Source organism: Lepidothrix coronata, unplaced genomic scaffold (genome assembly GCF_001604755.1).
Source record: "Lepidothrix coronata isolate B3197 unplaced genomic scaffold, Lepidothrix_coronata-1.0 Scaffold158, whole genome shotgun sequence".
Lineage (NCBI taxonomy): Eukaryota > Metazoa > Chordata > Aves > Passeriformes > Pipridae > Lepidothrix > Lepidothrix coronata.
In genome coordinates this window covers 212,241-238,900 of record NW_016690338.1, presented here as the reverse complement: position 1 = coordinate 238,900, position 26,660 = coordinate 212,241, and the positions used below count along the sequence as shown (strand labels likewise).

Sequence of the window (26,660 nt, the reverse complement as noted above, 5' to 3'; positions counted from 1 at the left end):
TTGAGTTCAAGTGAGAAAGGTACTTGCATTCTTTCCTTCTCAGGCAGCATTAGTTAAATAATACCTCCTAGACTAAAGAGTTCCTAGGCTTTTATCAGCGTGTTAGATGTAGAGCAAAGTTTGGCTGCCAAGTGAGATGGTGCTAAGTTTGGCTGCAAATTAGCATTACCTTCTGGCATGCAGGCTGCTTAATACATTTCAGAGAGGCCCTGTACCAAAGTAGTTTGACATGATTGCTTCTTTGTAAACTCAGTAGTGATATGTGCTGTTTGTCCCTCTGTATTTTGAAATGCTTTTATACTGTCTTCAAAAATGATGGTGACTTGAGTAGTCCCAGTTAACAGTTCTTGGTTAACAAGCCTCATCAGTCAGGGCTGAAGTTCTCTAGAAAAGGAATTGATATTATCATCTGTTACATGGAGGCAAAAGAGTGAGACCTAAAATATGTACCCTGCCTCTTTTTAGTTATTAGATTAGATGAGTCCACTTGAAGACTTCATTAAATAAATCCTTTAGCCAGTTTGAACTTGTAGTGAGTTATTTAGCACAAAGATATGAGTTACGGATGTCCTGACTACAAACCCAGTAGGCTTCTAGCAAGGCACAGCAACTAGAATCTATGCCTGTGTGAACAATTTTACTTAAGCTTCAGTATTTTAATCCAACCTTTCTGAATGGTCTTGCCTTGCTAGTAATAAATATCATTCTGCTAATGGTTCTGAAAAATTTGATCTGACATCTGCACTTTTATGTATCTTCTTCAAATTCAAACCTTTTACAGTATAGTGGATAAACCATTTTCTTGCTAGCTGCAGAACTTCCACAGTCAGATTTACATCAGAATTAAATAATGCTTATTGCCCTCAGTGTTATAGCTTCACCTTTCAAGTGGCTTGTTGCGTCTTGTAACATAGATGAAAAAAGTAGTGCCTGCTCACCCGTGGCTGAGAGGGTCAGCTGTGCCTTGGCTGGGGGCCATTGGAGCTGACTGGTTCCTGCACCCAGTACAAATTCCTAAAAGAAATAAAAAATTAGTAAGGTGACTGACTCCCTAGAAGAGATACTTTAGTATAGCCTGTTAGGTATTGCAGGAGGTTTTGTAGTGCACTGTGGTGCTTGAAAAGTTGAAGCAGGTACTGACTGGAAGAACAAAAAAGGTCACACAGGCGAATTTGACCAGAGTTGAAATTTAGCTTAAAACTTACAGAAATGCTGCAGAACTAAGTGTACTATTTCACAGCTAAGTTATGCCAAATTTCACAGCCAAATTTCACAATCCTGGAAGCTGAAGTTGGGGTTTAAAATAAAAAAAAAAAAATGTAAAATGCTTGTGGAGATTTCACTTGTGAAAGTTTTAGGAAATATTGTCCCAAAGGGAACAATATCTGCAAACTCTTCAAACTCCAGTATACTTCCTGTGAAACATTCAGTTTATTTCCTTTCTGTGGGGTTGGAATTTGTGCAGATTGCTGTTTGCTTTATCATATCCTGACAAATGTTGGGTGGAATGAAATTTAGAGTCTGTGTGTTATGTTGACACATTTTAATTTGATTTGGAAAAAAACCTAAAATCTCTTGAGAACCCTACTCCTAAGATTTTAGAGCAGAAGATCAATGTGAATTTGTAAATGAACATATTTCATCCTGAAAGCAGTTCAGTGAGTGACAGTGCTTGTAGGTAGGTAACTTCAATGCTGAAACAGTGATAGTTTGCTCAGCAGTTTAGAATTAATAGGTGGAAACGAGTTTTATGACACATAATTTCCATTGGTACGAATATAAAGTCCAAGGAGAATGATTGTCCAAAGTGGGTAGTCCAACTTCACTTTTACTTTGGATAAATGAATTAATTTATTGCATCGTTAAAGAATGCCATATATCCACAAAGACTAAGGCTTGCAGTGGGCTGTTGATTTCCATGGGGATACTTGGAAACACGCTAGGAGTTTGCAGTCTCTGAAGGTGCAGATTGAAAAGAGATACACTTGAGGTTTTGGAGACTTGGACCAGCATAATGCATGTCATGGAAACAAGAGAAGGAAAAGAGATTTTTCTTTCCTTTTGCATGATCCCTGATGCTTTGAGGTTTGGACTGCTTTTTTTCTGGATCTCTTCTTGATGTAGTTGGCATATATTTGATTTAAAAAAGAGTTTGTCCAAAGATATAAAAGAGAAAGAATAATGATCATCTGGTAGGAAAGCCATGAGCATATGCCCTTTCATGTTGAGAAGTTTAATTTGAATAATGTCATTTGTATAAAAATCGATGGCTTAAATAAACAAAATTTTCAGATTTTTTTTACTTCAAAGTCATTGCAGTATAACACTTTTGGACAGTTAAAAAGATTAATGACTATTATTCTGGACTTAATTGCTTTTTGTTCTTTTTTTTCTTAATGATTGTTTTGTTTTTCTGTTTTGGCATTTTGTCTAATGTTTCACTTCAGCATGGCAAACAATACATTTGGTCCCATTATCCATTAACTCCTGAAGTACCTGTCACTGCTTGCTGAAGGCAGGTGTCATCACATTAAAACTTGCTGTCAAGAGTAATACTGCAGTTATTTTCCAGGGTAGCATGTAAGAACCAATGTCAGGTCAGCCTGTTTGTATGAGATCTTAGAAGGGTTTGTAAAATATGGTCCAAAAATACCCCTACACCAGAATCCAAGAGTAAATGTGCTGCAAAAAAACTAGTAAAATTTTTCCACAGCAAGTGAAAGGGTCAACCCTGAAATTGTGTGGGATCTGCTGTTCCAACTGGATCCCTACAAATCCATGGGGCCTGATGGGATTCATCCAAGAATCCTCAAAGAGCTAGCTGGTTTTATTGCAAAACCTCTCTCGACCCTTTTTGAGAGGTCTTGGGAATCTAGAGAGGTCCCAGCTCATTGGAAGCTGGCAAATAGTCCCAATTTTCAAGAAGAGCAAGAAGGAGGACCCAGGAAACTACAGGCCTGTCAGTCTCACTTCAGTGCCTGGTAAAGTTATGGAGAAGATTATTTTGGGAAGTATTGAAAAACACCTGAAAGACAACAGAGTCATTGGTCACAGCCAGCACGGCTTCATGAGAGCAAAGTCCTGCTTATCCAACCTGATTTTCTTCTATGACAGGGTAACCCACCCAGCTGATCAAGGGAAACCAGTTGATATAATCTTTTTGGATTTCATTAAAGCTTTCAATACTGTCTCTCACAGGATCCTTCTGGACAAGCTGTCCAGTACACAGCTGGATAAACACATCACGTGGTGGGTGAGCAACTGGTGTACAGGTCGAGCACAGAGGACAGTAGTGAATGGGGTAAAATCAGACTGGTGAGCTGTCACTAGTGGGGTTCCACAGGGCTCCATCTCAGGCCCTGTGCTCTTCAACATCTTCATAAATGACTTGGACACAGAACTGAAAGGGATACGAAGCAAGTTTGCAGACAACACAAAACTGGGAGGAGCTGTTGTCTTCCTTGAAGGCAGGGAGGCCCTGCAGACAGACCTCGACAAATCAGAGGGTTGGGCAATCACCAACCATATGAAGTTCAACAAGGGAAGGTGCCGGATTCTGCACCTGGGGTGGGGCAACCCTGGTTATACGTATAGGCTGGGGAATGAGAGATGCTGGAAAGCAGTGCTGTGGAAAGGGAGCTGAGGGTCCTGGTCAATGGCAAGCTGAATATGAGTCAGCAGTGCCCTGGCAGCCAGGAGGGCAACCATGTCCTGGGGGGCATCAGGCAAAGCATCACCAGCCGGTTGAAGAAGGGGATTGTCCCGCTCTGCTCTGCACTGGGGCAGCCTCACCTTGAATATTGTGTGCAGTTTGGGGCACCACAGTATAAGAAAGATATTAAGCTGTTAGAGAGTATCAAAAGGAGGGCAATGGAGGTGGTGAAGGGCCTTGAGGGGAAGCTGTATGAGGAGCTTCTGAGGTCCCTTGGTCCATTCTGCCTGGAGGAGACTGAGGGGAGACCTCATTGCAGTCTACAACTTCCTCAAGAGGGAAAGAGGAGGGGTAGACACTGATCTCTGCGGTGACCAGTGACATGACCTGAGGGAATGGCCTGAAGCTGTGTCAGGGGAGGTTTGGATATTAGAAAGAGATTCTTCACCTGAAGGGTGGTTGGGCACTGGAATAGGCTCCCCAGGGAAATAGTCACAGCGCCAAGCCTGACAGAGTTGAAGAAGTGTTTGGAAGATACGCTCAGGCACATAGTGTGACTCTTGTGGATGGTCCTGTAGAGGGCCAGGAGTTGGATTTGATGATCCTTGTGGGTCCCTTCCAACTCAGCATATTCTGTGATTCTGTGACTCGCTGCTGGGACACATTTTCGTCTATCATATAGGTCAGTGAACCTTGTGTATCTTAAGACTTGCATCACATAACTCAAGCAGTTTCTAGTTATGCTGGCTCGAAGTGCAGTAAATGAGGAAAACAACAAAATGCACCAGAAGAGGTGGCAGTCATACAGTCAGAAACACTGTCCGAAATATGCTTTGCATATGTGCTTCTGAAAAGGGTTTCTCACTCTCATGCAATTATAGCCTGTGTTTTCCCAGGTAAGTTAAAATTGCATTGATAATGTCCTGACTGACTTGTGATATCTTTGACACTTCTTGGCAGTGAATGTGACCGGCAGAATCCAGTTTGCTCTTCATGAGTTCACGCTGTTTCCTTTCCAGTATTTATCAACTGCTTCTATTTGGCTAAGATTCCTTGTGTGTTCTGTCTTACTTCTGTCCTGCAAGTTTTGACAGCCTGAAAAATATTGATAGAGGTGTTTCAAGCTCTAGTTTAGTATGCCTTTGAAATAAAGATTATAACTTTCTATACAAGCAGCAGTGAAAAGCTGTTGCTTTATTTCAGCAATATTGAAATGGGGAGTAAGACCATCCAGTTCCATGCACAACCTTCTGGTGGTGTTTCATTAGTTAGTACATAGCATCTCTTTTATTATCATAGGTATTTATTCTGTTCTCATAGCAAAACTGAAGACGCAAATGCTTTTAGAAAACAAAGCTAATATTTTAGTCAGTATAGCCATCTGTGATAAAAAGAAAATGACTCAAAAGAGACAAGCTAGATTTAATAAGACTATAGGGCTATTGAGTAGAAAGACATCTATGACTAAAAATCTTCCATGGGCTACAAAGGCGGAGACAATGTTCAGGGGAAGTACCTGTTATATGCTGATCTTATTCTGACTTTCTTTTCAGCAGGATCAAAATATGATCTGTAGGAAATAGCGTACTGGATTAGATGGCTGGACTCTTGTTCCTATGACTATTGTAAGACTTTGGCACTAGTAGACGGAAAAAAAAAAATCCATACTCTTGCTTCTTCAGAAGCGGGTTAGAGACGTGATTTGAATTGCAACTGTGCAGGTGTGTGATCTTAGCTCATGTTGTGCAGTACATGCTGCCTTCAGTCCCAGCGTAAATTATGGTGTATTCTAGGAAAACTGTGCCATATCTACCTACTACCATAGTGCAGTTTCCTTTCTTTTGGATTGCAACTTCTGGATTAGAAATAAAGAACTGTTGACTGTATGAGGGAAAAATCTAGATATAATTGCAGGAAGAACTGTACCCAACCACAATAGTAACCACTGTGGGTTTTTTTTCCTTAATGTTTTAACTTCTTGCAATGAGTTAAAATATTTTAAACTCCAAGTAGATTTAAATGGTAAATATCTAGACACATCTGGAATTTCACAGTTTCTATAGAAGTGTGCACTTGTAAATATGTTACTACTAGGTGTACTGGCAATTAGCAGCCTACAGTGGGTGAAATATTTCTGTTGTGCTCTTGGAGACTTGCTTATACGTGGAGTAAACAGAACTACTATTGATGTTAGTAGCAGGGGGAGGTTTGGAGCCTGGGAAACATTCACTTTGTAAAAAACAACCTATGCCACAGATGGGCAACTAGCAACTCTGCTGTTATTTGGTATCCTTGACTTCCTTCCCCCCCCAAAAAAAAGATAATTTCTTTTTTAGAGGAAATCCTGTTTATTGGCTTTGAGGACATAATTTTTTCCAGTTACTCTTTTTTGTTTTCTTTCTATTAATGTGTTAAGGAGGGCTGACTCCTTGGAACTTTGTTTCCTGCCTCTGCAGTTGCTGGTAGTGGCAATACCATCTAAATATCTTTCTTATCAGTAATGGTTTGATTATCAGCTGTTGCAGACGTTTCTCTGGCCTCTTCTTGGGAAAGATCATTTTACATCTATCCTTTTCTCATCTGCCTTTCTTCTACCATAAACCTAGTTGTCTTCGCTGTTTTTGGGGCAGTAATTCCTATGAAGACTACAGTCCATTACTCCAACTCATGTCACAGCTTGAGAGCAACTGAAGTGATATTTTAGAGGCACCGCTGCTTGGTTTTGCTTAACTTCTTAAAAGAATGTAAAAAGCAGTTAGCGAATCTCTGAAAATACACTTTTTTTCTTTCTTTTCACCCCACCCAACTACTAGCTTTAGCCATTTATTTTTTTTACTTACTTCTGGCCATTTTAATATCCTTTCTCTACAATTCAATTCACAATCATCTCTCAAATGTAAGCATGTTAACTTAAGCAACTTTATGTGGAGAATGATTCTCTAGGGCTGGCTGACGGATTAAGTGGCAGTACCTTGGTTATGAAGCAACCTACTTTTGCACATTCTCCAGTCGTTTCCCATTAAAACTTAAATCCTTGTTCTGCTGTGGCACCTTTAAAAAGCAGACCTCTCCCTTACATCTAAATGTTTTGAAAACCAGGCATACTGTAACCCAGAACCCTAAGGAATGCTTGATTGAAATAACAGATCAGAAAAGTCTCTTGCTAACATTCCTATGATTATAGGTTTACTCAAGTGACAGAAACATGGTGTCAGCTTGCTTTCTGCATACAGCCTAATTTTGGTCCAAAAGCTAGCATAGCTCTTAACGACTTCACTGATGCAGTGTCTGTGGCAATAGATAACTTCTTAAAATGTAACAATATTCACTGCATTTCCTCTCTCTAGAATTATCTTGTGTATTGCTGATTGGGTGGTTGGTCTGGTTCCTGCTGCAGAGTAGAATGTATTCCTTGTTAGTAATCATTGAGATGGAGAAGAATGAGTGAAGGGAAACAGAAGTGACTCCTTCTTTGATCCTCACAGGTAAACAGAAAGACAGTTTTGGTTTAGCCAACTCTGTTCTTCTGTAGTATCTATCTTGGTTAATATTATCTTTGTATTTGGATTTCTTTCATTGGTAACTTGTACCTGGTTTGACATGTGACATATAGGTCTGAGCTCATTGATGTAGGAAATGCAGGGGAAGAAAAAAGAAAGAAAATAAGAGACGAAACTTCCATGGGTTATGATGTATAGTTAAAAAAGCCCTACAATTAGTTAGAAGTTAGTTAGTTTTGAAATGGTGTATTACATCAAGCAGTGAGCATGGTGCAGGAGAAGATAACAGATACCTTGCTTTCATTTTCATGTGACCAAGTGACTTGAATAGATGATGTGAATACATAACTCTAAACTCATTTAACTCATTATAAACTTAACCATTTGTTCTGATCTGTGTTAGAGGCATTTGAATGAGTAAATTGAATGTGAAAGTTCCCTTAATGCTGTTAATCACAAACTTTTCATTTACAATGGAGCTTAGCAAATAAGTAATAAGAGCCTCTTTGGCACAGGAGGCTATTTGCAGCCTTAATACATGTGAAGATACGTGTGCTAGAAGTTATAGTGCAGTTAACTCCTACCCCGGTGTGTACAAAATGAACATGAGCTGCTTTAAACACACTTTAAAGCTTCCTGGAATTGTTCCAGGTTCAGATATTGAAGGTCTTTCTATTTCACTGTTGATACTCATGTTTGTTCTCTCTCCCTCCCACCCTCTACACCTCCTTCTCCCTTTGCAGGCAAGGGCAGCTCAAGCATCTCATCCGACGTGAGTTCAAGTACGGATCACACACCCACCAAAGCCCAGAAGAATGCAGCTACCAGTGAAGGTAGGCAGCTGGTACTCATTACCAGGTCAGGCTTCCCAACAGAATCTTTGTAGTTTTCAGAAGAGGAACCCCTCCTCCTCATTCCTTTTCTGTACACTACCATCGGTCCACTAGAAATTTAGAAACAGTTCTTCCTTTAAACAGTTTTCACTCCTACCTGCTGCAGTTTCTGATTTAAACTTGCGACAAAAGATTTAAGATAATTCTGTAGAGTCCAAATGTAGAGAGTTGAGAATAATTTTGCATGTCACTTTTTCAGCAAAGACTGAAAGATTTTGTATGATCTGATTTTGCAGTTAATTTTTTTAGAATATTCTTAATGGAAGCTTTTTAAAATACATTCTAGGTCAATTATCACTCTCTTCTTTTCATACTGTGAGCACCATGAAAATGTGAGTTGTTTGACCCAAGTTTTTCAAAAGTGTATCTATGGACATGAAGAGCTGACAAAGCTTTAATTAGATCAACGTACCTCACCTACAGTTATTGGAATATGTCATCACCCATGACTAGATTTTTAATGTCTGGGAGAAGGAGATATCTTCCGTGTCAGTACAATGTTGTACTAACTGGCCTATAAACAGAGAAATGCTGATTCTTCCTTGCTGCCTTCTTATATGTGGATGGGTATGCTCTGTTAAATAGAACTCTTTGGGCCTTAGTTTTCACAAGTGTGTCTTCTAAGGAAATCATTATATATAGTTTAATGAGGTAAGCTGAAAGGACTTTTTTTTTTTATATTGTACAATTATGAGCCTTAACTAATATTTCTGCTCAACTCTATCATAATGATTTTGTTATACTTGATTGTTTTCAAGTAATAATTCTGATTTCTTACAATTCTCTCACTAAAAATTAAGTTACAAGATGATTGTTCTCAGTCTGCCTTTATTTCTTATGGCTAAAAGAAATCATAGACTGTTGAGTAGTTCTAGTTTGGCAAGTCTGACTATGACTATAGAATCTGTTCAGCAAAAGCAGTTCATGTAAGTAATAAATGACCACATATAAATCACCAGAGTTTTATTGTTAGGCATACATAATCCCACACCAAGAAAGAATATCTGGTATCTGTGAATAATGAGAGATACTGGTTTAGAATCTCTGCTTTTCAGTGCAGGCAATACATTTAACAATAAATAAATAAACGGTCAACAATGTTGAGTAGTAGACTTCATGATTCTCTAAGCCTTAGATTCAAAAGTTTTGAGGTACCTGAAAAAGGTGAATTGCCAAGACACAAAATAAAGTTAGGAAATGTATTCTCTGTATGACAGGCAGGAATGAAAAAGAAAAGAAACCACAAAGGATTAGTAGAAACTGACTCTAAGTCAGTATATAACAATTGCTTTAAATTTCTCTTCTACTTCAGTCTGTAAAGCATGGTTTTTTCCTTACTTTCAAATCAGATAATGCAAAATAATCCTTTATTAATCTCTAAGATTTCTGTTCTTAATGTAGCCCATTGTAGACCCAGTGGATACTAGTGTTGACCCTGAAATCTTCACCACTGGTTTGTAGCTGATTAATTCATTAGTGAGGGAGGCTTTAATGCAGACCAGCAGATGCTGTAGTGGAGATGTTTTTATGAGTTCTCATGCAGATTCAGGAAGAGTTCAGAGCAGTGGAATTGTGTTTTCTATACTTGGAGGCAATTTCAGATGTGAGCCTAATATTTCTGTGTCCTAGAAGAGTGGGATTTGGTAAACACTAACTTTGACAACAGCAGAAGTAGCTTCTTCCTCAACCAGTGCTACTATTAGTTTCCTACAATTTTTTTTTTTCTCTTGAGGAATTACTGATGCAGATCAGTTTAACATAAATTACCTTAATATGAATTGCTGCATAATCTGGCAGATATTTTGAATGTCATTACCAGGGAGCATAAGAACTCTGTAAAGGCAAGTGGGACCAGAGACATGGAGGTAGTTTTGGGGGAAAACTGGCACTGTTGAAACCAGTGCTGTTACTGTAAAGCACACTTATCAACTGTTACATGTCTGGTTTTTTTTTACTAATGCTACCTCTTTTCCCCATGTACAGTAGACTTATGCTGAAGGAGGATTCAGCTGATCAGAAAGACTCATACCTTCTGCAAGATGACTAGAGTTCTGTGCTTACAAGACTGAATGCTTTAGTACTGTTCAGTTATAGAGTAATGCCAGCTAAGTACAAGAGTCTGATTGTGTTAGATGCTGTACAAGCAGTGACACTTACGTATTTTGGGGTGTTTGCTCAACATTGTTTTAACTGTTAGCTAAATTTACCTATTGCAGTCTAGTATTTGCTTGCCATGATACAGTAGTATCTGCCTGCCTCAAAGATTGGTAAATGTATCTTGCCTTTCACCATGAGACTGGTTTACTGCAGGGACAGAATGCTTCAATTCTCTCTATACTGCAAATTCATAGCACTGTGTACTGTCGTATGATCCTATGAATACACCACGTGTTGTATGTGGTGAGCTGTGTGTGTCATAGCTATTGAGTGGAAAGGACTGTGAAACACTGCAGGTGAACTCTTCTTCACCTACATTGTCATGGGAAATGATCCTAATCGAACAAGTGGCAGACAGCTTCTTTGCATCCTTTGAATTTCTGTTACCAACTGAATTTCTAAGTGCCCAGCTCTGTGAAGAGCATAGAATTTGTTTGGGGCTGAAGGCCTTTCACAGCCAAGTAGGACCTTTCAGCTTTTCAAACAGACCTAACTTCTTCCAGTTCTGCACAGCTTGTCTTATGTTTCTGTAAGACAGTTGACACAACACTTGTTGAAGCTGAATCAATGGAATGCCTTGAAAGAACTAGAAAGGAAATTTATGGGACTGATTCATACGAGCTCCGTGGTACTTTACAGCAGAGAAGCAGTTGTGTAAAGTACTACTTAGACAAGTACAGATTCTCAAGGACTGCAAAAAGATGGCAAGCAGGACTCTTACTTGAAAGAGCAAACAATTTCAGGAAGTATCTGACAGCAGGTGTTATCTTGCCATCACTTCAGGCAATCAAATGAACCACACTCTTCATCTTGACTACTGCAACCATGTTATTTGTCAAGTTTCAGTGCTGTGGTGTTTCTCTATGGAATGGGTGCCAGAAACGAGTAACAAGATGCTTGAAGTGGCTTATTCTTCTGGTCTTAGATATGCTGTTAAGGCCACATCAGTTAAATTTCTTGGTGAGAATGGGAAGTGTAATTATGGCCAAAATAATGGTACCCCACTTCACACTGTGGATTAAGAGCATCTGTAGAGTTGTGTAATATTTTGTGTTTCAAAGAGACAAAATGTTTGTCATGCTATTAAATGTGCCTGGGTGAACTGCACATCCTTCAACAGAGAAAGACAGTACGTGTTAGTATCCTTAGCCAAACAAGCTTCACTCAGTGATGCATTGGAGAGGTAACTACTACTCCGTCTCTGTTGCGTAGAGAAAAGCATACAATACCTGGCAGACCATGCAAACTTTTGAGATATCAATGATGCGCTTGAGAGGGGTGCGAAGGTGAGGCTGTACTGGTGCTGAAACTGGAACCCAGTTGCTCTTGTTGTGGCCCTCACTTTGTGTAGGCTTGCTCCAGTTTGCTCTTCTTGTGCCCTCACTTCAGTGAAGGGCAGGTGGCAAAAAAAATGTCTGGTACTCTCTGTAAATCACATAGTAAGGACTGTAGAGACTGTTTGTCTGCAACTTGACGTGGAGGCATGTGGGTGTGCATGCACACTGATGCCTCCACACTGTCTTCTCTTCTGAGGATACATTTTTCTTTAACGTTGAAAATATACCCTGCCTTTTACTTCTTTTCCAGTCTTGGACATAGTCTGCAATTCTTTACCCTATCAATCAATTATAGTTAGAAACTTGAGAACACATGAGTTTTTGCTACCCCCCATTGCTCTTCTGGCAAGTGAAAGACTAAATGGATTTTTGTGGGCCATTTAAATGCAATTTGCTAGGCACAGTCTCAGCTGGAATATTATTGTCTAGAACTTGATTTAGAAGATTAGACTAAATGACTGTTTTTGTATGGGCTTACCTTGATCAGGGAGTTTTCTTCTAACGCTTACCTGCAGGGCGTGGAATGTTATATCCAAGCTGAATGCTTCATATTAACTTGACTGACTGTTTTTCAAATAAAAAATCAATCCTGTTTGCACTTCATGTGATTACTACTGTTAAACAGTAATCCAGAGGCAGCTTTAAACTGAGAGCTCATGTATGAGCTTCATGTATAAGTTCTAATTTATTTCTCAGTTGCTATAAAATCAAATTGAAGTATTAGGCCTGAAGCAAAACACTGTTTTAGCAGAGCAGCTCAGTGTGGAAGTACCTCTGAATATACCCCGTTAAATATTTGTATTTTGAATTTTGCACAAATACAGTGAAGCCAGCTGCTGTATTCTGATGAAGTTAAAACTTTATCTGCTTTTAGTGATGTTGACTTTTAGGGGCCTTCAAAAGTAAGTATTTTACTTGTTCTCTGTCTGCAGTACTCTGAAAATTCTAGAATACACTGCAGTATATATTTAGTGTGGAGATCAAATGGATTTGTTTTGGCAGTACCTGTTTGTATGCATCTCAAGAGGAGAGGTATTTCTTCTGCAGTTTAGGTGTGTGCTAGAAAAGTCCCCCACTCTCACAGTTGTATCCTCCTTTCTGTTTTGTTTGGGCTTTTCAGTGATTCTGGTGGACTTGACGGTGCTGGGTTTATGGTTGGACTTAATGATTGTAAGGGTCTTTTCCAACCTAAATGATTCTATGATTCTTGGAGAAGCAGAACCTATAGCCTGGCAGGAATAATTATGTTCATTAGGAACAATTCCCTCCATTAAATCAGTTGAGGGGCAACTGTATGAAAAATGTAGCACTTTGAAATTATGTAATGCTTTAATTACACATGTAAAAATGCTACTTTATACCCTGTGCAAGATGATACTTGGCTAAGGTTGGTCAAGCTGTGTTTCTGTGGCCGTCAGCCATCGTTTTATTGAGGGACCTAGCCAATGAAGCGTCTATAGAGAAAAATTACTTTTTCCAGAAAAAAATCGACTTCTGTATCAGAAATCATTTATCACTGCTCTACTTGGGAATATATATTTCCTGAACACAAATTTATTTGGGTTGTGTGCCTTTCATTTCACCTTACAAGCGAGGGAACAAAGAACATATTATAGGATATTTTCAGGAAGGATGTAGTTCTCTTAATTTCTCTTGGCTTCATAATCACATCCTTTCAAAAGACAGGGTATCTTTTGGATCTCTGAGTAATTTTGAATTTGTTCAATGAATTTAAGAGGAGGAGTTCTTGTATTGTACACAGTGATGGACACTATAAAAAATTTGGAAAGATGGAACAGGTTCTTTGCTACTGAATGCTTTTGGTATATAAAATTGTTCCTGATAGAGAATCAGCTCAAACTGAGATTTAGGTGAGTGTAATACTGATCTTTTTCCAGAGGGAGATAAAAATCTCAGAGAACCAGTTTGCAAATAGACATCCTTTCTGTGTATTATGATTCACATAAACAGGTAGGTAGCTATGTTTAGTATACTGGAGTTTCACTGAAGCTTTTGAGTGGTTTGTGTAACCTCTTGGGGCACTGAGCTGAGTATTGTGGCAAAAGACTGTTGCAGAAAAGTTTTTCCCCTAGATTTTCTTGATGATCCCTTTGATGGAAAGAGCTCTCTTGATCCTCTTAAGAAATCTTTTCTCACTTCAGTTCTTTACCATTTTTCCTTTCATTTTCTCTTTTACATTAGAAGCTTACTAACCCAGTAATGAAAACCTATAGATGTTCTTTATGGATGAATTTTGAACATGTATAATTTCTATTCTTTTGATGGCAGTTCTCTTTCTTTTTATCTCTGTCCTCATGTCTTTGCAGCCTCTTATTGGGTATTTGGGCTTTTGGTTCTACTGTGGAAGTACTGTCTAAATAGGCTTTCTGTACACCACACTGTGTCTGAAGTTGATATGAATGCCTGAATTTGCCCCTGCTTGCTTGGAACTGGGCAGAGATCCAGTTGGCTTGAAGTGAACTGTGGCTGTTTTGAGTTGGTAGTGAAACTGGAGACCAGGTAAGTTTCCTGGCGTTTTGTGTTACTTTTCTAACAGGAGAGTTTTATAGAAAAGTGAAATGTTGCACTACTGAATGTGCCAAAACAGAATCATTTGAAGCCAAAAAAATTGGGGAAGAATAAGAGAGGGGTGAGAAACGTGACAGTTAATAAATCCAAAACTATAAACACTTTGGCAGAATAGACAGAGCTCACTATATTTGCATATGAATTCAGATATGTTGGTTAAAGGAATTTAAATAATCACCTCAAGCAGTATGTGGTAGTACAAAGTAGTATGGAGATTGCTGTTAGGCAATATTTTTTTGTGTTTAACCACATTTTGATATGCTTTTGCTATCTACTAGGCAGTGTTCCTGCAAAACTGGTCTGCTAATTATAACAATACAATTGCAATCAGCATTTAAATCAGAGTTCAAATATAAGGCAAAAGTAGTTGGGACATTGGCAAGGTTAAAGCTGCAAATTGAAACCTTACGTTATTCTTGCTAATTTGTACTGAAATGCTGTAGCCAAATGTTTAAAACTTGCCCAAACAATACTAAGAACAAATTGGAAAGGTACGTAAAACTGCAGTCTTATTTGATCTGCTGCCTGAAATGTGAGACCTACCAGAGCAAATGCACTTACAGTACAGTTAAAGATAAATGATCCCAATTTAAAAACCTGGCATTAGGTTTTCTAAGTGAGGTCTGATGCTTAGTAGGAGTGATAATGGTTTATTCAATTACCTGTAAATCTGATTTTAAGGAATCTAAGATCCCAAATGTAATTCTTTGGGTAAAATGCTGTACCAAACTACTTAAATACTGTTATCACAGGGAGATTCTGACACTTAGCTGTTCCTTCTGTTATTGCCTGAGGCAGCTATCTAAAGTAGTTTCCTTCTCTGAAAAGTGTAGGGTAATCTTGAAATATCTGATGATTGCCAAGCATTTTTTACTCTAAAACTCATCCTTCTTGAATGCTAGACTGTCTCCTAAGACTGCTTGAAGAATATATACAACCTGATAATTCATATTTAAATATGTTTGGTTTATCCATTTTTCAGAATTTATGAACTGAGACTAACAAGTTCATCCAGATTAGTTGATTGAAATAATGAAATAAAATTGGAACAGTAATTTTTTTTAGCTTTAACTTGACAATCCCTGTTAAGATGCTGTGGTTTAAATTTACTGCGCAAAATATCCTACCTTATTTTCCTGTACCTTATCTTTTTATGTCAGCTTGCCAAATGACTGCATAATTTTTGACTGATACTGCCAACAGTGCCAAAACTAGCAGCATGCTTGAGTAATATCTGCTCAAGAGTTGCTTACTCATTCTGTTCTTGTTTTCTGGGTATTGTACCACAGTGGCTGCTACTATGCTTCTTCAAGTTACTCAGGTTCGGCATCTCTGTGTTTCTGCTAGCATTCCTCAGATTTCCTTTGAGATTGGCTGATGAAAATGGCAGTTCCAGAATGGATAATTCTTATGCTTAATTCTGACTGCTGGATCATCATTAATTTAGGCAGTTACTGCAGACTAGGCTGGAAGGAAGTATAAACAAAGGTTATAAGCATGAGTATAATCTGATGATTAGCTATCTACATATTCTTCTAGCCTTAATCAGCCACTCTTGAACATATAACTTCTGTTGTGGTGGTGTGCCTGATGCATATTCACCAACTGCATGTTGTGCTACTTCCCTTCATATTTAAGGGTAGTTTTCATCTTGAACTGTGATGATAGATTTGGGAGTTGTATCTCTTGAACCTCAAAGTAAAATTACCATATTAATGGTTTAAATAAAAGATTTATTTTTTTTTCTCTAACAGACGAAAACAAGCAGCCTATTAGCTATACTGAGCTAGAAGACTTTGTTACTGTTTAAGATTTTTGGGTCCTAAATTGAAGCAACCATGTTTAAATATGTGATATTCTGGACTATTTGGGAATGAAGAATAATAAAACCATAACTAAATAGTAGCTAAACTATTTGCCTGACTAAGGGGAGAAAAGAGGACTGTAGTTGGAACTGCAAGCAGTAAAACTAGGTGAAAGAAACTGAAAATCAGATTGTATTACCTGCAAAGTCATAAAAAAAAAAAAAGAATGTGGTTGAAAATATGAATGACCAAACCTTTGTATTCTACTGTTTGTTGCTCAGTATGATCTACTATGCTTATAAACTTAGCAGACTCAGATACTGTGGAAAGGACAGAGTGTTTCCTTTGGGCCCCTTCATGGAAATTGTCTCTTTACATGAATGGTTAGCCACTTCAGGCCAGAGAAACAAGCATTTTGTAGTAGATGGTTTAGTTAACAGCAAATGTAATCACGGTGAATATTTGGAATCTGATGTCTGCCTGGAAAACTGATGTTGCTTGGGTAACCAGATAGGCTTCCTTAATCCAAAAGATAAGTCATAAACTCTATGTGAAACTTGATGATATTTATCTTGGGATTGAGAGTATGGGTCTAAAAAATAGTTCACATATCAATCTGAAAAGGTTGCTTGTCTTGAGTTAAATTATACTTTTACTCTAAATTCAAGAGTGTAATTAATTTCAAGTTCTAAGGAAGGCCATATTTCTTCTAAGCTTTGAAGGAGTTCAGTCAATATCCGAGGAAGTTATTGAACCTTGCAGATATATCCCATCAAGAAGTTTCCAGCTGCTTGAGCTGTTCTTGAAAGAACTCACACTAGAAAAGAGGCCCTGTAAGGTTTAAAAATCCGCCCATCTTCCTAAGAAGCTGTTACTGGACTAAAATAACTCATCAAACAGTTATTCCTTTGTTAAAGAGATACAGTAAAATAATACCCTAGTGTTAATAATAAACCATTACACAAAGCCTCTATGAAAAGAAAATAGCTGAAAATTAAGTGAAAATCTGAGGTATGTTTGTCAGCTTCTTTTAACCTTAGAACCAAGGTCATCTTTGATATGAAATGCACTGCTGTCAGTGATATTTGTCTCCATTTGTGTCCTAACACATTTCTCTGTAGCAAGAAAAATGTGTTTATTTTAGGTGCTAAGATGCTAATTTGTGCGTTGGGGGTTATTTATTTATGTTCACGTTCATTTACTTGTGTCCAGGAAACTAAATTCAAGATTTGGATGAGCTTCAACTCTTCCCATCTGTGCGTGTATTGGAATTTTCAAGAAATTTGGCATGGGAGAATGCTAAACTGTGAACATGTTGCCAAGCCTCACCTCATTACACACTATATTGCAGTAGTTCGTGGTGTGTGTGTTTATTCAAAAGCTAGAAAGGTTTTGTTGCCTTGGTTGCTTCTTGAAAATTAAACAAGTAACATCAATTTTGTTCTGACTCCGAATATGTTTTAATACTAATGTGATCCAAATATCCACAGAAATAATTTGCTTCTCCTTGGACTATAATCTTTTCAATTCTGACCCAGTTTTGTGGGCAAATCTTGTGGTCTCTTAATGGCTTGCTCAGCTCAGAATTAAATCTTCTACTAGACTGGGAAGTGATTAGGCTCCTGTGCTGTTTTGTTGCCATGCTAGTTTAACCTCCTCATTTGTACGTTATGTTTGTGTTAACTTGATCCAAATGAAGTATACTCCTGCCCCCACATTTTGGGGCATCCTATGCAGAGCTCTGGAAGGGTGACATGATGCCTTTGCTTACCATGCCAGATGCATTTAGGATGATTCTTCTTAGTGGGGTTGTACAAGTTAGCTGAAGCTTTTGAAGCTATCAGGTAGTGGTCAGACTGACTGCCATTAAACATCTGGAAGTAGTTGAAAAATCAGCATTTTCTTTTTTTCCTTGAGGAAAGAATCGTACACTGACAGAACAAGGCCAGGGAAAAGTAGGTGTTTAACTATGTTTCACCATCTTGTAAATGATGCTGTCTTACATATCCAGAGTAGGGTAGTCTTCAGATACAAGTATTCAAACCACGAATCCTTTGACGGCAAAGGCTTAAAAGTAAAAAAATAAGTTTATATATAGGTGTTGAAATACATGGTCTTATTCTCTGTGTTTGAACATTGCATGTTGTATCTTGGGCCTGGGTGAAATTCTGTGTAGGAAACTTACAATGATCTTAAACAGTTTTTATGTTTTTATCCTCTCCTTCCTTTTTTTTTTTTTTAATGAACTTTTGACTGTAGAGTTGAACCTGATAACTCTAATTCTTCTGTGTCTAATATTTTAACTTTATAGGAACAGTCATACTTAGCTTTGGTATTGAGCTTGTGACTTGAGTCTCAATGAACTATCATTTAATTTTTTTTCCCACTTCTGCCACAAGTTCTTTTGGTGCTGTGTCATGGAAATACCAAACTGAATTTTATTTTGGGGAGGGAAGGGACTGCTCAAACTAAAGGCACTGAATTTAGACCGGGAAAAGGAAGCAATGATGACAAAAGATAGCAAAGATAGTAAACCCGAAGTTAAAAATAAAGTTTCTGTGCTGTATAATATTAAAAAGGTTTAGGTTTCATATGTAGGGGTAACACACTGCTAAGCAGTGATAACAAGACTATAAGGTATATAGGCCATTGCATTCCAGCACTTGTGTTGCTTTACAGAAAGCTTCTGGTGGAAGCAACAACATAATCTTGATTTACTAATATAGAGGTCTAATAAAAGGAACCTTGCCAGTTCTAGGTGCATGGAAATCTGGAAATGCTAGGAGACTGGTACACTATTGAAACAGTAATAGATTTACTTTTTGGACAATTTTGAGTTTGTACACAATGAAGAATCCTTGAGTGCTGGGAAATCCTTGGAACAAGACCTGTGTCAGGACGAATGGATAATTTTGTTCCAGGCGATAATGCCTTCTTAATGAATAAGTTGGAGTGTATGATTGTAGGGATGTACTACAGAACTCAGCTGAGCAAATGCATTTCAGCTGTGTAAAAACATGGAAGTCAAACCAGCAAAATTCTTTTATTTCTGTCTGCTTTCCTGTGGCAACAATACCTCTCTGCATGGCCCAGATTTTACCATTGTTCTGGCAAGCTTTGGAAGATACCAGTAACCAATATACTAGAAACCTGTCGGATGATGGAAAGGCCATGGGTTTAAAGACCTCTTCGCCTGCCACTTCCTCCTGTGTCACAATCACATCTTGTTTTGCTGAACACTATGTTCCCTTGGTCACATGGGCGCGATACCAGACTCCATCCCTCTTAAATTCACCCCTGGGAAATGTCTTGCTTTTTCTTATTCCTGCACCAGTCTTCCACTTTCTGAATGTGAGATGAAGCTGTCCTCACTGCCAGCTTGTTATTTTCCTGAATGTGCTTGCCAGGCTGAAATGATATACATCATAGTACAGGCTGCTTGCTGCCAAACTTCAGTCGTATATATATTGCTCAAGCTGCAAACTTCCAAAGCAAACACAGAGAGGAAATCAAAATTAAATTAATCCTCTCCAAGGATGTATAAAGTATGGCTGCACTGAGTTTTATGTGTTGAGAGCGAGAGGGACCATCGGTTGTGTGGGAGTCAGAAGCCACTGGTGTGCACAGCCCTGTTCTGTTGCATCACTTGTCTGGCCTGGAGTTGCTTAGTGTGAAGACCTTAATTTTTTTAATGATAGACAAATGACTTTGCTAAACCGTGGTTAACTATGGAACCATAGGGCATTCTTGGCAGTTTGCATTCATAGGATTAAAGGCAAATGAGTCACCAGTTTCTCTGGAGCCCTCAGAGCTGTGCATGTGCTTCATGTAATATAGTCAAAACTTCTTAAGCTGAGAATGAGCAAAGCTCTGGAGTCTTCAGTTTTGGACTCAGTATGAAGGTTAGGTTGGAGACCTACTGTCTGCTCTACTTGGTTGAGAGGACTGGTTTAGGGACTGTGCTTAGTTCTGTTGTACTGCTGGCTTTCGGCTGGCCAGCAGGAGAAATCGGTTATCTTGGAGCCTTTGATGCCAGCTCTCTCAGCTGACACGAGGGTTGGAGGTGTGGAGTAGCAGCTGATGTTTTTCTCTAAAAAATCCCGCCTACTGGCTATCCTACTCCATTTTCACACGGAGGAAAGAAGGGAGTACTGCCTGCAGGAGATGAAAATTAAATGGAATTGCTTGGCAGAACTTTGTGCAATTGCAAATTAGACTCGAATGTTATTTCATTTTAAAAAAGCGTGGGTTTTTTTCCTTTTCCCTTTTTTTTTTTTCTGGAGCCATAGGCTTTGGGTTTTGATAGTCTCACCTGAAATGAAATTGTATGCCATATTGTGCATTTATTCAGCAAGAAATGCCTTAACAAGCAATGGCAGTTGTAAATTAATTAATCTACTTTCACAAGCAGAAGAATAGGCTTGATTGCTGGAGTAACAACTGTGACTGTTCTCCACCAAATATTGTGCACAGAAGAAGGAAATAAAAACCTTATCTGTTTTTTCTATAAGCATAAAAGGGCTTCAGCATTGTAAATCTAATATAGAATGCCATCAGTGATCACCATGATCTACCTGCTGCATGCTCTGAAGCTTATTAAATTATTAGGAGCAGTTAAACTTTTGTCTTGGATAATTTAAACGTCTGGTTAAATTGTTTTGAGAAGTAAAGCTGTAACTGAGTGGCTTAATCTTGAGTTGTTCTGGGTGAAAAACTTTGAAAATGAATACACCAAAAGTAGATGAGTTCAGGTGTTGAAAATGTGCCCTGTTTATCCTTCTAACACAGGGAAAAGCATCTGATTGCAGTCTTGCAATACTAGCTGTTACTGAGAGTTTGCTACTACTCCCTGTTGTTGTGGAGACTAGTAGAGCTTTTCCAGAAGACCTCCTGTGGTGGGAAGTTACTGGTGTGTTGTCCTGCTGCAAATTATCTGTCCCATCTTTTGTAAGCTTAATCTTTGTACAAATCCTGTATATTTAATTTCTACTAATAGGCAAACAATTTTCCATAGCTTCCCTGCTAGATATGTCGATTTATGTTACTGGTGAAATGAGTCAGTCATTAATCAAGCAAGTAGTGTAGACCGAGAAGGGAGAGTGTAAGAATTATTATCTGTACTTCTTGATGACTGTACAAGGACTAACTGCTTGCCAAAGCGGTTAACAGAGTTGAAGTAATGTACTGTGAATATCAACTTGTTGAGCTGCAGACCTTGAAATTTTTCCATGAAGTACAGAGTCCAGTCGTGAACTTAAGCTTGCTGACAATGAGCTTGCTTTTTTTTCTGGTGTTGATAGTAAAAGTTCTGAACCCTCACATAGAAACTTCTGTTATAGTGACATCTTCACTGAAAAAGGCATTGTTCTGGGGAGAATCAAGGAGCTTGTAAGTCTTAGAAACCATTCCTTGAAGCTGTTATTTATCATTTCAGTCCATTTTCTCACCCACAAATGAAGCAGGTAGCTGTCTGCCATGGAAGGCAAACTAACAGGATGTAAAATGGTGAGGGGTTTTTTTAATTTTTTTAAGTGGTGAATATTAAGTTGTATTTTTAATGGCTCGTTAAGTATAGATATACTTTGTTCTATATGTAAAAAACTTATAGTTTGAATAAACAGGTATCCATCAATTTGATAATCTGAATCAAGTTAAGGCTCTGCCTTAGATTGTATTATACTTTGAAAGCTTGGAGCACAAGACTGACTTAGAGCATGTGCTCTATTTGATAGCTGGGTAGCAAAGAAAAAATACAACAGGATGGGTGGCATGTCTTGTAGTAGTGCTTAAAAATGCTCAGCAAAATTGCTTTGGGAATTTCATGATTATAAGAATACGATTTCCTCCTTAAAAGTTTGTAAAGTACACCATTAAAAATTATTGCATGGTATGTTTATTAATGGAGATAATTTTAAGATATAAAAAGTCATCATTCTTATTGCTTTTTTATTCTTGCTGTTGTCATTTAGTTGATATAAATGTCTGCCAAACTAAACTGGTTTGTAAAAGTCAAATGCAGGCCCTAGTGAAAAGGATTTGTGTAATTTTAGGTAGTTTATTATAATCCATTAACTTAATTAAAACTGATCATGTCTTGGTTATGGTTTACAGAAATGTCTGAGAATAAAATGGAAGCTGAGTTTTGTCCAAGTTAAATTCCAAAATAGAGTAAGGATTTCACTTTAATTTTTCAAGTTCAATGCATGACAATGGTTAGCCAATTTTTTTCTTCATTTCTTTTTTTCTAAGCTGTTACAAAAGTTCTTCAATTGGAAAGCTCTTCTTATATGAATAGATACCCAAGTGTACATATTTGGTAACTGCTTCTTGGTAGTATCTAAAGCAAGCGCAGGTATTGCAAAAAAGAAGCTTCCCTTGAAAGACAGTGTAAAATGAAGCGTAGCTTTTGCTTGAAACACAGAGTAATTTTATATTTCCATTAGTAGATATATGCTGGATATATGGTATATATGTAATTATAGCTATTCCGTTAATTTATATAAATATAACGTACGTGACTGGAAGCTCTTCAGTCTTAGGAGAAGTGCTAGCAACTGTCTGGTTCAGACTATGGGAAGTAAGTATATTTGCCTTTTCTAGCTTAATCGAAAATTATTCAGAGATATTATGGTGACTTTTTCGCAAAAAGAGGTTTTCATATTTGGCTAACATTGTCTTATTCCAAGTAGCATGGCTTGAAAAGTAGTCTTTTTTGTTCCCCTGTATACCTTGCATTTTTTGTCCTGCACACATAAAACTATAGTGAGAAAATTGTTAACAGTATTGAATTGCATTACTTTTCCTTTTTCTCTGTCTTATTTTAGGGGCCAACTTATGCTCTATCGAAGTAGACTTGATAAATGGAATTGTTCCAGGTCTTGTGTGTGAAAAGAAGGCAAGAATAGACTAGAGAGTTGAAAATCTGCCAAAACAAACTTGAGTGAAATAGCTTGGTTTGTCCTGTGCTACACTTTCTAACACCATGGGGTTTTTTTAAAGGTATTTCTGCCCTCACATAGATGTGGTCCATCGGGTGTCACAAGAGGCAAGTACCTTTGTAATCAATGAAGTCCATTCCCACAACACTTAGGTGGCATTTCAGTAATCTTGCTAAGGAAGAAGGGACCAAGCTAGGCCCAGCCATCCTGGTTGACACACAAAAGCTTGTGGTATTTAAAGTAAAAACTGCCATTTTGTATAGAGGTGGCAACAAGTACTACAGTGTCTTAAGAAAGCAAGCTTATGTAAATGAAGTTATTTCAGAGTTCTTTCACATTGGCATTTCAAATGCCTTCCTTCATCTTCATTTTCAAAGTACTGAAGTACAATATATGAGCTCCTGCCTATATTGAATTTGAAGTACTTTGCATTTTAAGCTGTTTACCTTTAAGAAGCATCTTGGTAGTAGTTTTGAGGGTTTATGAGTGTACTTCATTAGAAGGGTAATGATTTGAGTAAGTTCAAGGCACTACAAGACTGAAGTCCAGAAAACCTGACCTATAAGGGAAGTCACTGGAAGATCTGTATTTCCTTAGTCTAGGATAAGATTGCGAAAGGAAGAAGAAACAAGTGTCTTGGAACACAGACAGAAATTACTGCAAAGAGAAAGTATTAAGATCTTGTCCGTACTTGCTATGAATGAGAGAATTAGATTTTAATATTAGATCACATTTTCCTGTGAGCTAGACTGTGCTAAGTTCTGGTGTCTCTGCTGAGTCATGAAGGAAAGAAAGATTGGCCTAGACATCTGTAGGACTAATCCTTAAGTCTTATATATACTTACAACTAATAGCTAACACTGCTGTGAAATAGAAGAACTAAAAATGAAAAGGGAATTTTGCAGACTCTGTCTCTTGTCTGCTGTCACACTGGACTTGTTCACAAATGAATTTTTTTTTTATAATGCTAGTTATAACCTGTAAATTGGAAGTTGATTGTCTTTTATGAATCGAGTGTACTCATACTGTGGACAGACTCAGACTATGCCTGCTTGTGTGAAAGAGAATATCATTCCAGTTGTACTACAAAATTCTGGATTTTCCCTTTAGAGAATAGAGCCTAAAGAAAACTGGGATTTGAATTACCTCACAGGCTGGAAAAGCATCTCTGACAATGTAACTGCTAAGGTAGTTTTCTTGAAATGGCTGAGAATTTCTGTAAAGGTCTCCAGGAACCCTTCTTTTATTCTACCTGTTCTGTTGTTGGGTCAACTTTTATAGGCATTAAAACTCTAGTAAAATCTAGCAGAAAGGCACATGGGGAAAAAATTACTTGGCCTTCTCTTTGTATAAACATGAGACATAAAACAGAACTTAGAAGCTCTCCTGTATCTGGGAAGTAGTGAACCTGTTATGGAGTTCATTGAAAGTATGATGCATAGTAAATGAATAAACTATTTTGCTAGAGCAAATATATGTAAATAAAAGTGATCACTATTTGCTATAGATATGAAGGTCAGGAGATACCCTGTTAGAGTCTCCAGTTAGTAAAATGAGCTTATCAAAGTTTGTACACTCTGACTAAAATGTCTCAGGACATTAACCTCACTGTAAAGTTTAGTAGACTTAGAATTTACTTCCAAATTTTAGATGCTGAATGTCATAATTTCGTCCTCTGTAGCATTAAAATCCTTCGTTAAACCTTAGGATGGAAGGATAATCTATGTAGGAATGGAAAACAGAAGATTGTCTAGTTTACTGTACATTTCTCTTGGCATTTTTTTGATGATGATTGCTATTTTGTTACAGTTTTTTTTTTTATGTGTGTGTCCTTGAGGGGACTGATCCAAATTGTTGAGTTATGAACCCCATAACATTCACTTTGGCTGTGTTTAATGAGAATTGTGCCTTTAAAACCTTTGGTGTCACCATGAACACAACGTAGGATTGTTTGCAAAAGTATTAGAGCTTATCAAAAAACTGCTTCCTAATTCCCCAGTGTCATCCCTCTACTGCTTGCACAGATGCTGTGGTGTGGACTGAGGAAGCAGAGAAAATTAGCAAGCAAGGGTGAACAACCTGTGAAGAAGAAAAAAAACAACACAAAAATCTCACCCTCCCCACATTCACATCCCAAACCTCCGAACGCTAAAAAATTAGAAGAAGACATTGCGTGGGGAAGTGTTTGTGTTTTACAGCCATCTGTGAAAAGGAAGGTGAACAGATATCTGAAGGGGGAAGGAAGATAAGAATAAAAATCCAAACGGTAAGAGTCCTTGCCTGCTCAGGAACAGTGGGACAGGGTAGGAAACCTCCCAGTTAGATGCAGTGTCTTCTAAAAATCTTCATTTTGGAGCTTTTCTGCCTTGACTGATATTAAAACCAGATGGTGCTTGCTCAAGGAGCTACTGTTTATTTTTTGTGGTCGCTTTAGTTGTAATACCAGTATTTCAGGTGTAGTCCTCACAGCATATTTTAGATAGAACCGTATTTGCCTGTCCTTTTGATGTATCAAGCCAGCTTTGGGGCAGATTGCATGTAAGCACTCTTAAGTTGCCTAAGGGGTTGTTAGAGGTGAAGTGATGACGTAACAGCCAAATAACTTTGACATTGTCAAGCGTCCTTAATTTTATCTTAAATTCAATGTGAAAACATATTACATATGTGCAGAAAGATGCCCACAGTTTTAGGGACTTTCTTAGGGGATATCTAGACACCTGGTATTAGAATACTGAGCATCACAACAGCAAACTCCTATTGCAGATTTTGCTATGATTTAACCAGCCCATTAATAATCTCATCTCATCACACAGTTCTCTTTGGGTGATGTGCCTTATGCATGTCATGTGTACTTCTCTCTCTTGAATGAAGGGTAAAAAAACCAAATTTTTTGTCTTGTAAATGGCTACTGTTCAGTATAGTCCAATGTGGAGGAAAAGGAGAAAAACTAATAGGCCTCTGATGTTTATTTTCCAACTCCGGAGGGCTTGAGTTTACAACTCTTCTAGTATATTTAAATGCGAAAAAAGCATATGATTCCAATAGTGGTCAGTCCAGTTGCACAGACAACTGACCGGAAGAGTCAAATCCAAACTTCTGGCACGTGGATTTAGCTCCCAGCTTTGTTTCAGACTAATTCACATTTCCTGATTTCTGCAACTCTTTCTAGTTTTTGCATGGTTATGGGCTTAAATTTTTGAACTAATGCTTAACATACTTTAAATAAAAATATATATATGCTGGGTTTCTAAAATACCACATTTAAAAATATTTTGGCCTACCTGAACCTCTGTGTCTCCTGTAAATCGTATTGGTTTCTGTGGCAATTAGATGATAGTGTGTGTGAATGTATTATCATTCTGTTGTGACCAAACAGGAAACAAAGTGTATCTGTAAACTTCACAACCATCTTTCTTTCAATTAGCTATGATTTCTGTGAACGTAGGGTCCCATTTGCTATGACTTCTCTAGGTAAGAGAAAGGAATGGGTTTGTAGTTTGCCTTACTACTGAACTCAGGCCAAATAGTGACTAATGAACATAGCAGATGTTTCTCCTTTTGAAGGCTGTTTTTGGAAAGAACTTTATTAAGCAATTTATCCTTCCTCCCAGGAGATAATAGGACAGCAGTGTAGCTGAGTTCTGACAATTCATTACATGAGAAAAAAATATTAATGTTGACTGACCCTTGCTATGTTGACAGTAGGATTTGAATCTAGCCTTATGTTCTTTTTGCTCAGAAAAACATATCTAAGTAGAGTTTTCTTCAAATCTTCCAGCTACTGTGCTA

General features: G+C 37.9%; 1 protein-coding gene across 6 annotated transcripts in view; it reads left to right on the top strand.

Moving 5' to 3' along the window:
- The window catches only part of FBXL7 (F-box and leucine rich repeat protein 7), a 306,337-nt gene that overhangs the window by 157,078 nt on the left and 122,599 nt on the right, over positions 1 to 26,660 (top strand). For 4 of the 6 annotated variants that reach the window (XM_017829135.1, XM_017829137.1, XM_017829140.1 and 1 more), the window contains one exon: positions 7,896 to 7,985. In XM_017829135.1, coding sequence (XP_017684624.1) covers positions 7,896 to 7,985 — 90 coding nt within the window. Of the gene's footprint in view, positions 1 to 5,906; positions 5,939 to 7,895; positions 7,986 to 13,943; positions 14,060 to 26,660 lie in introns of those variants that run through there. The other 2 variants (XM_017829139.1, XM_017829138.1) reach the window with 2 other exon arrangements.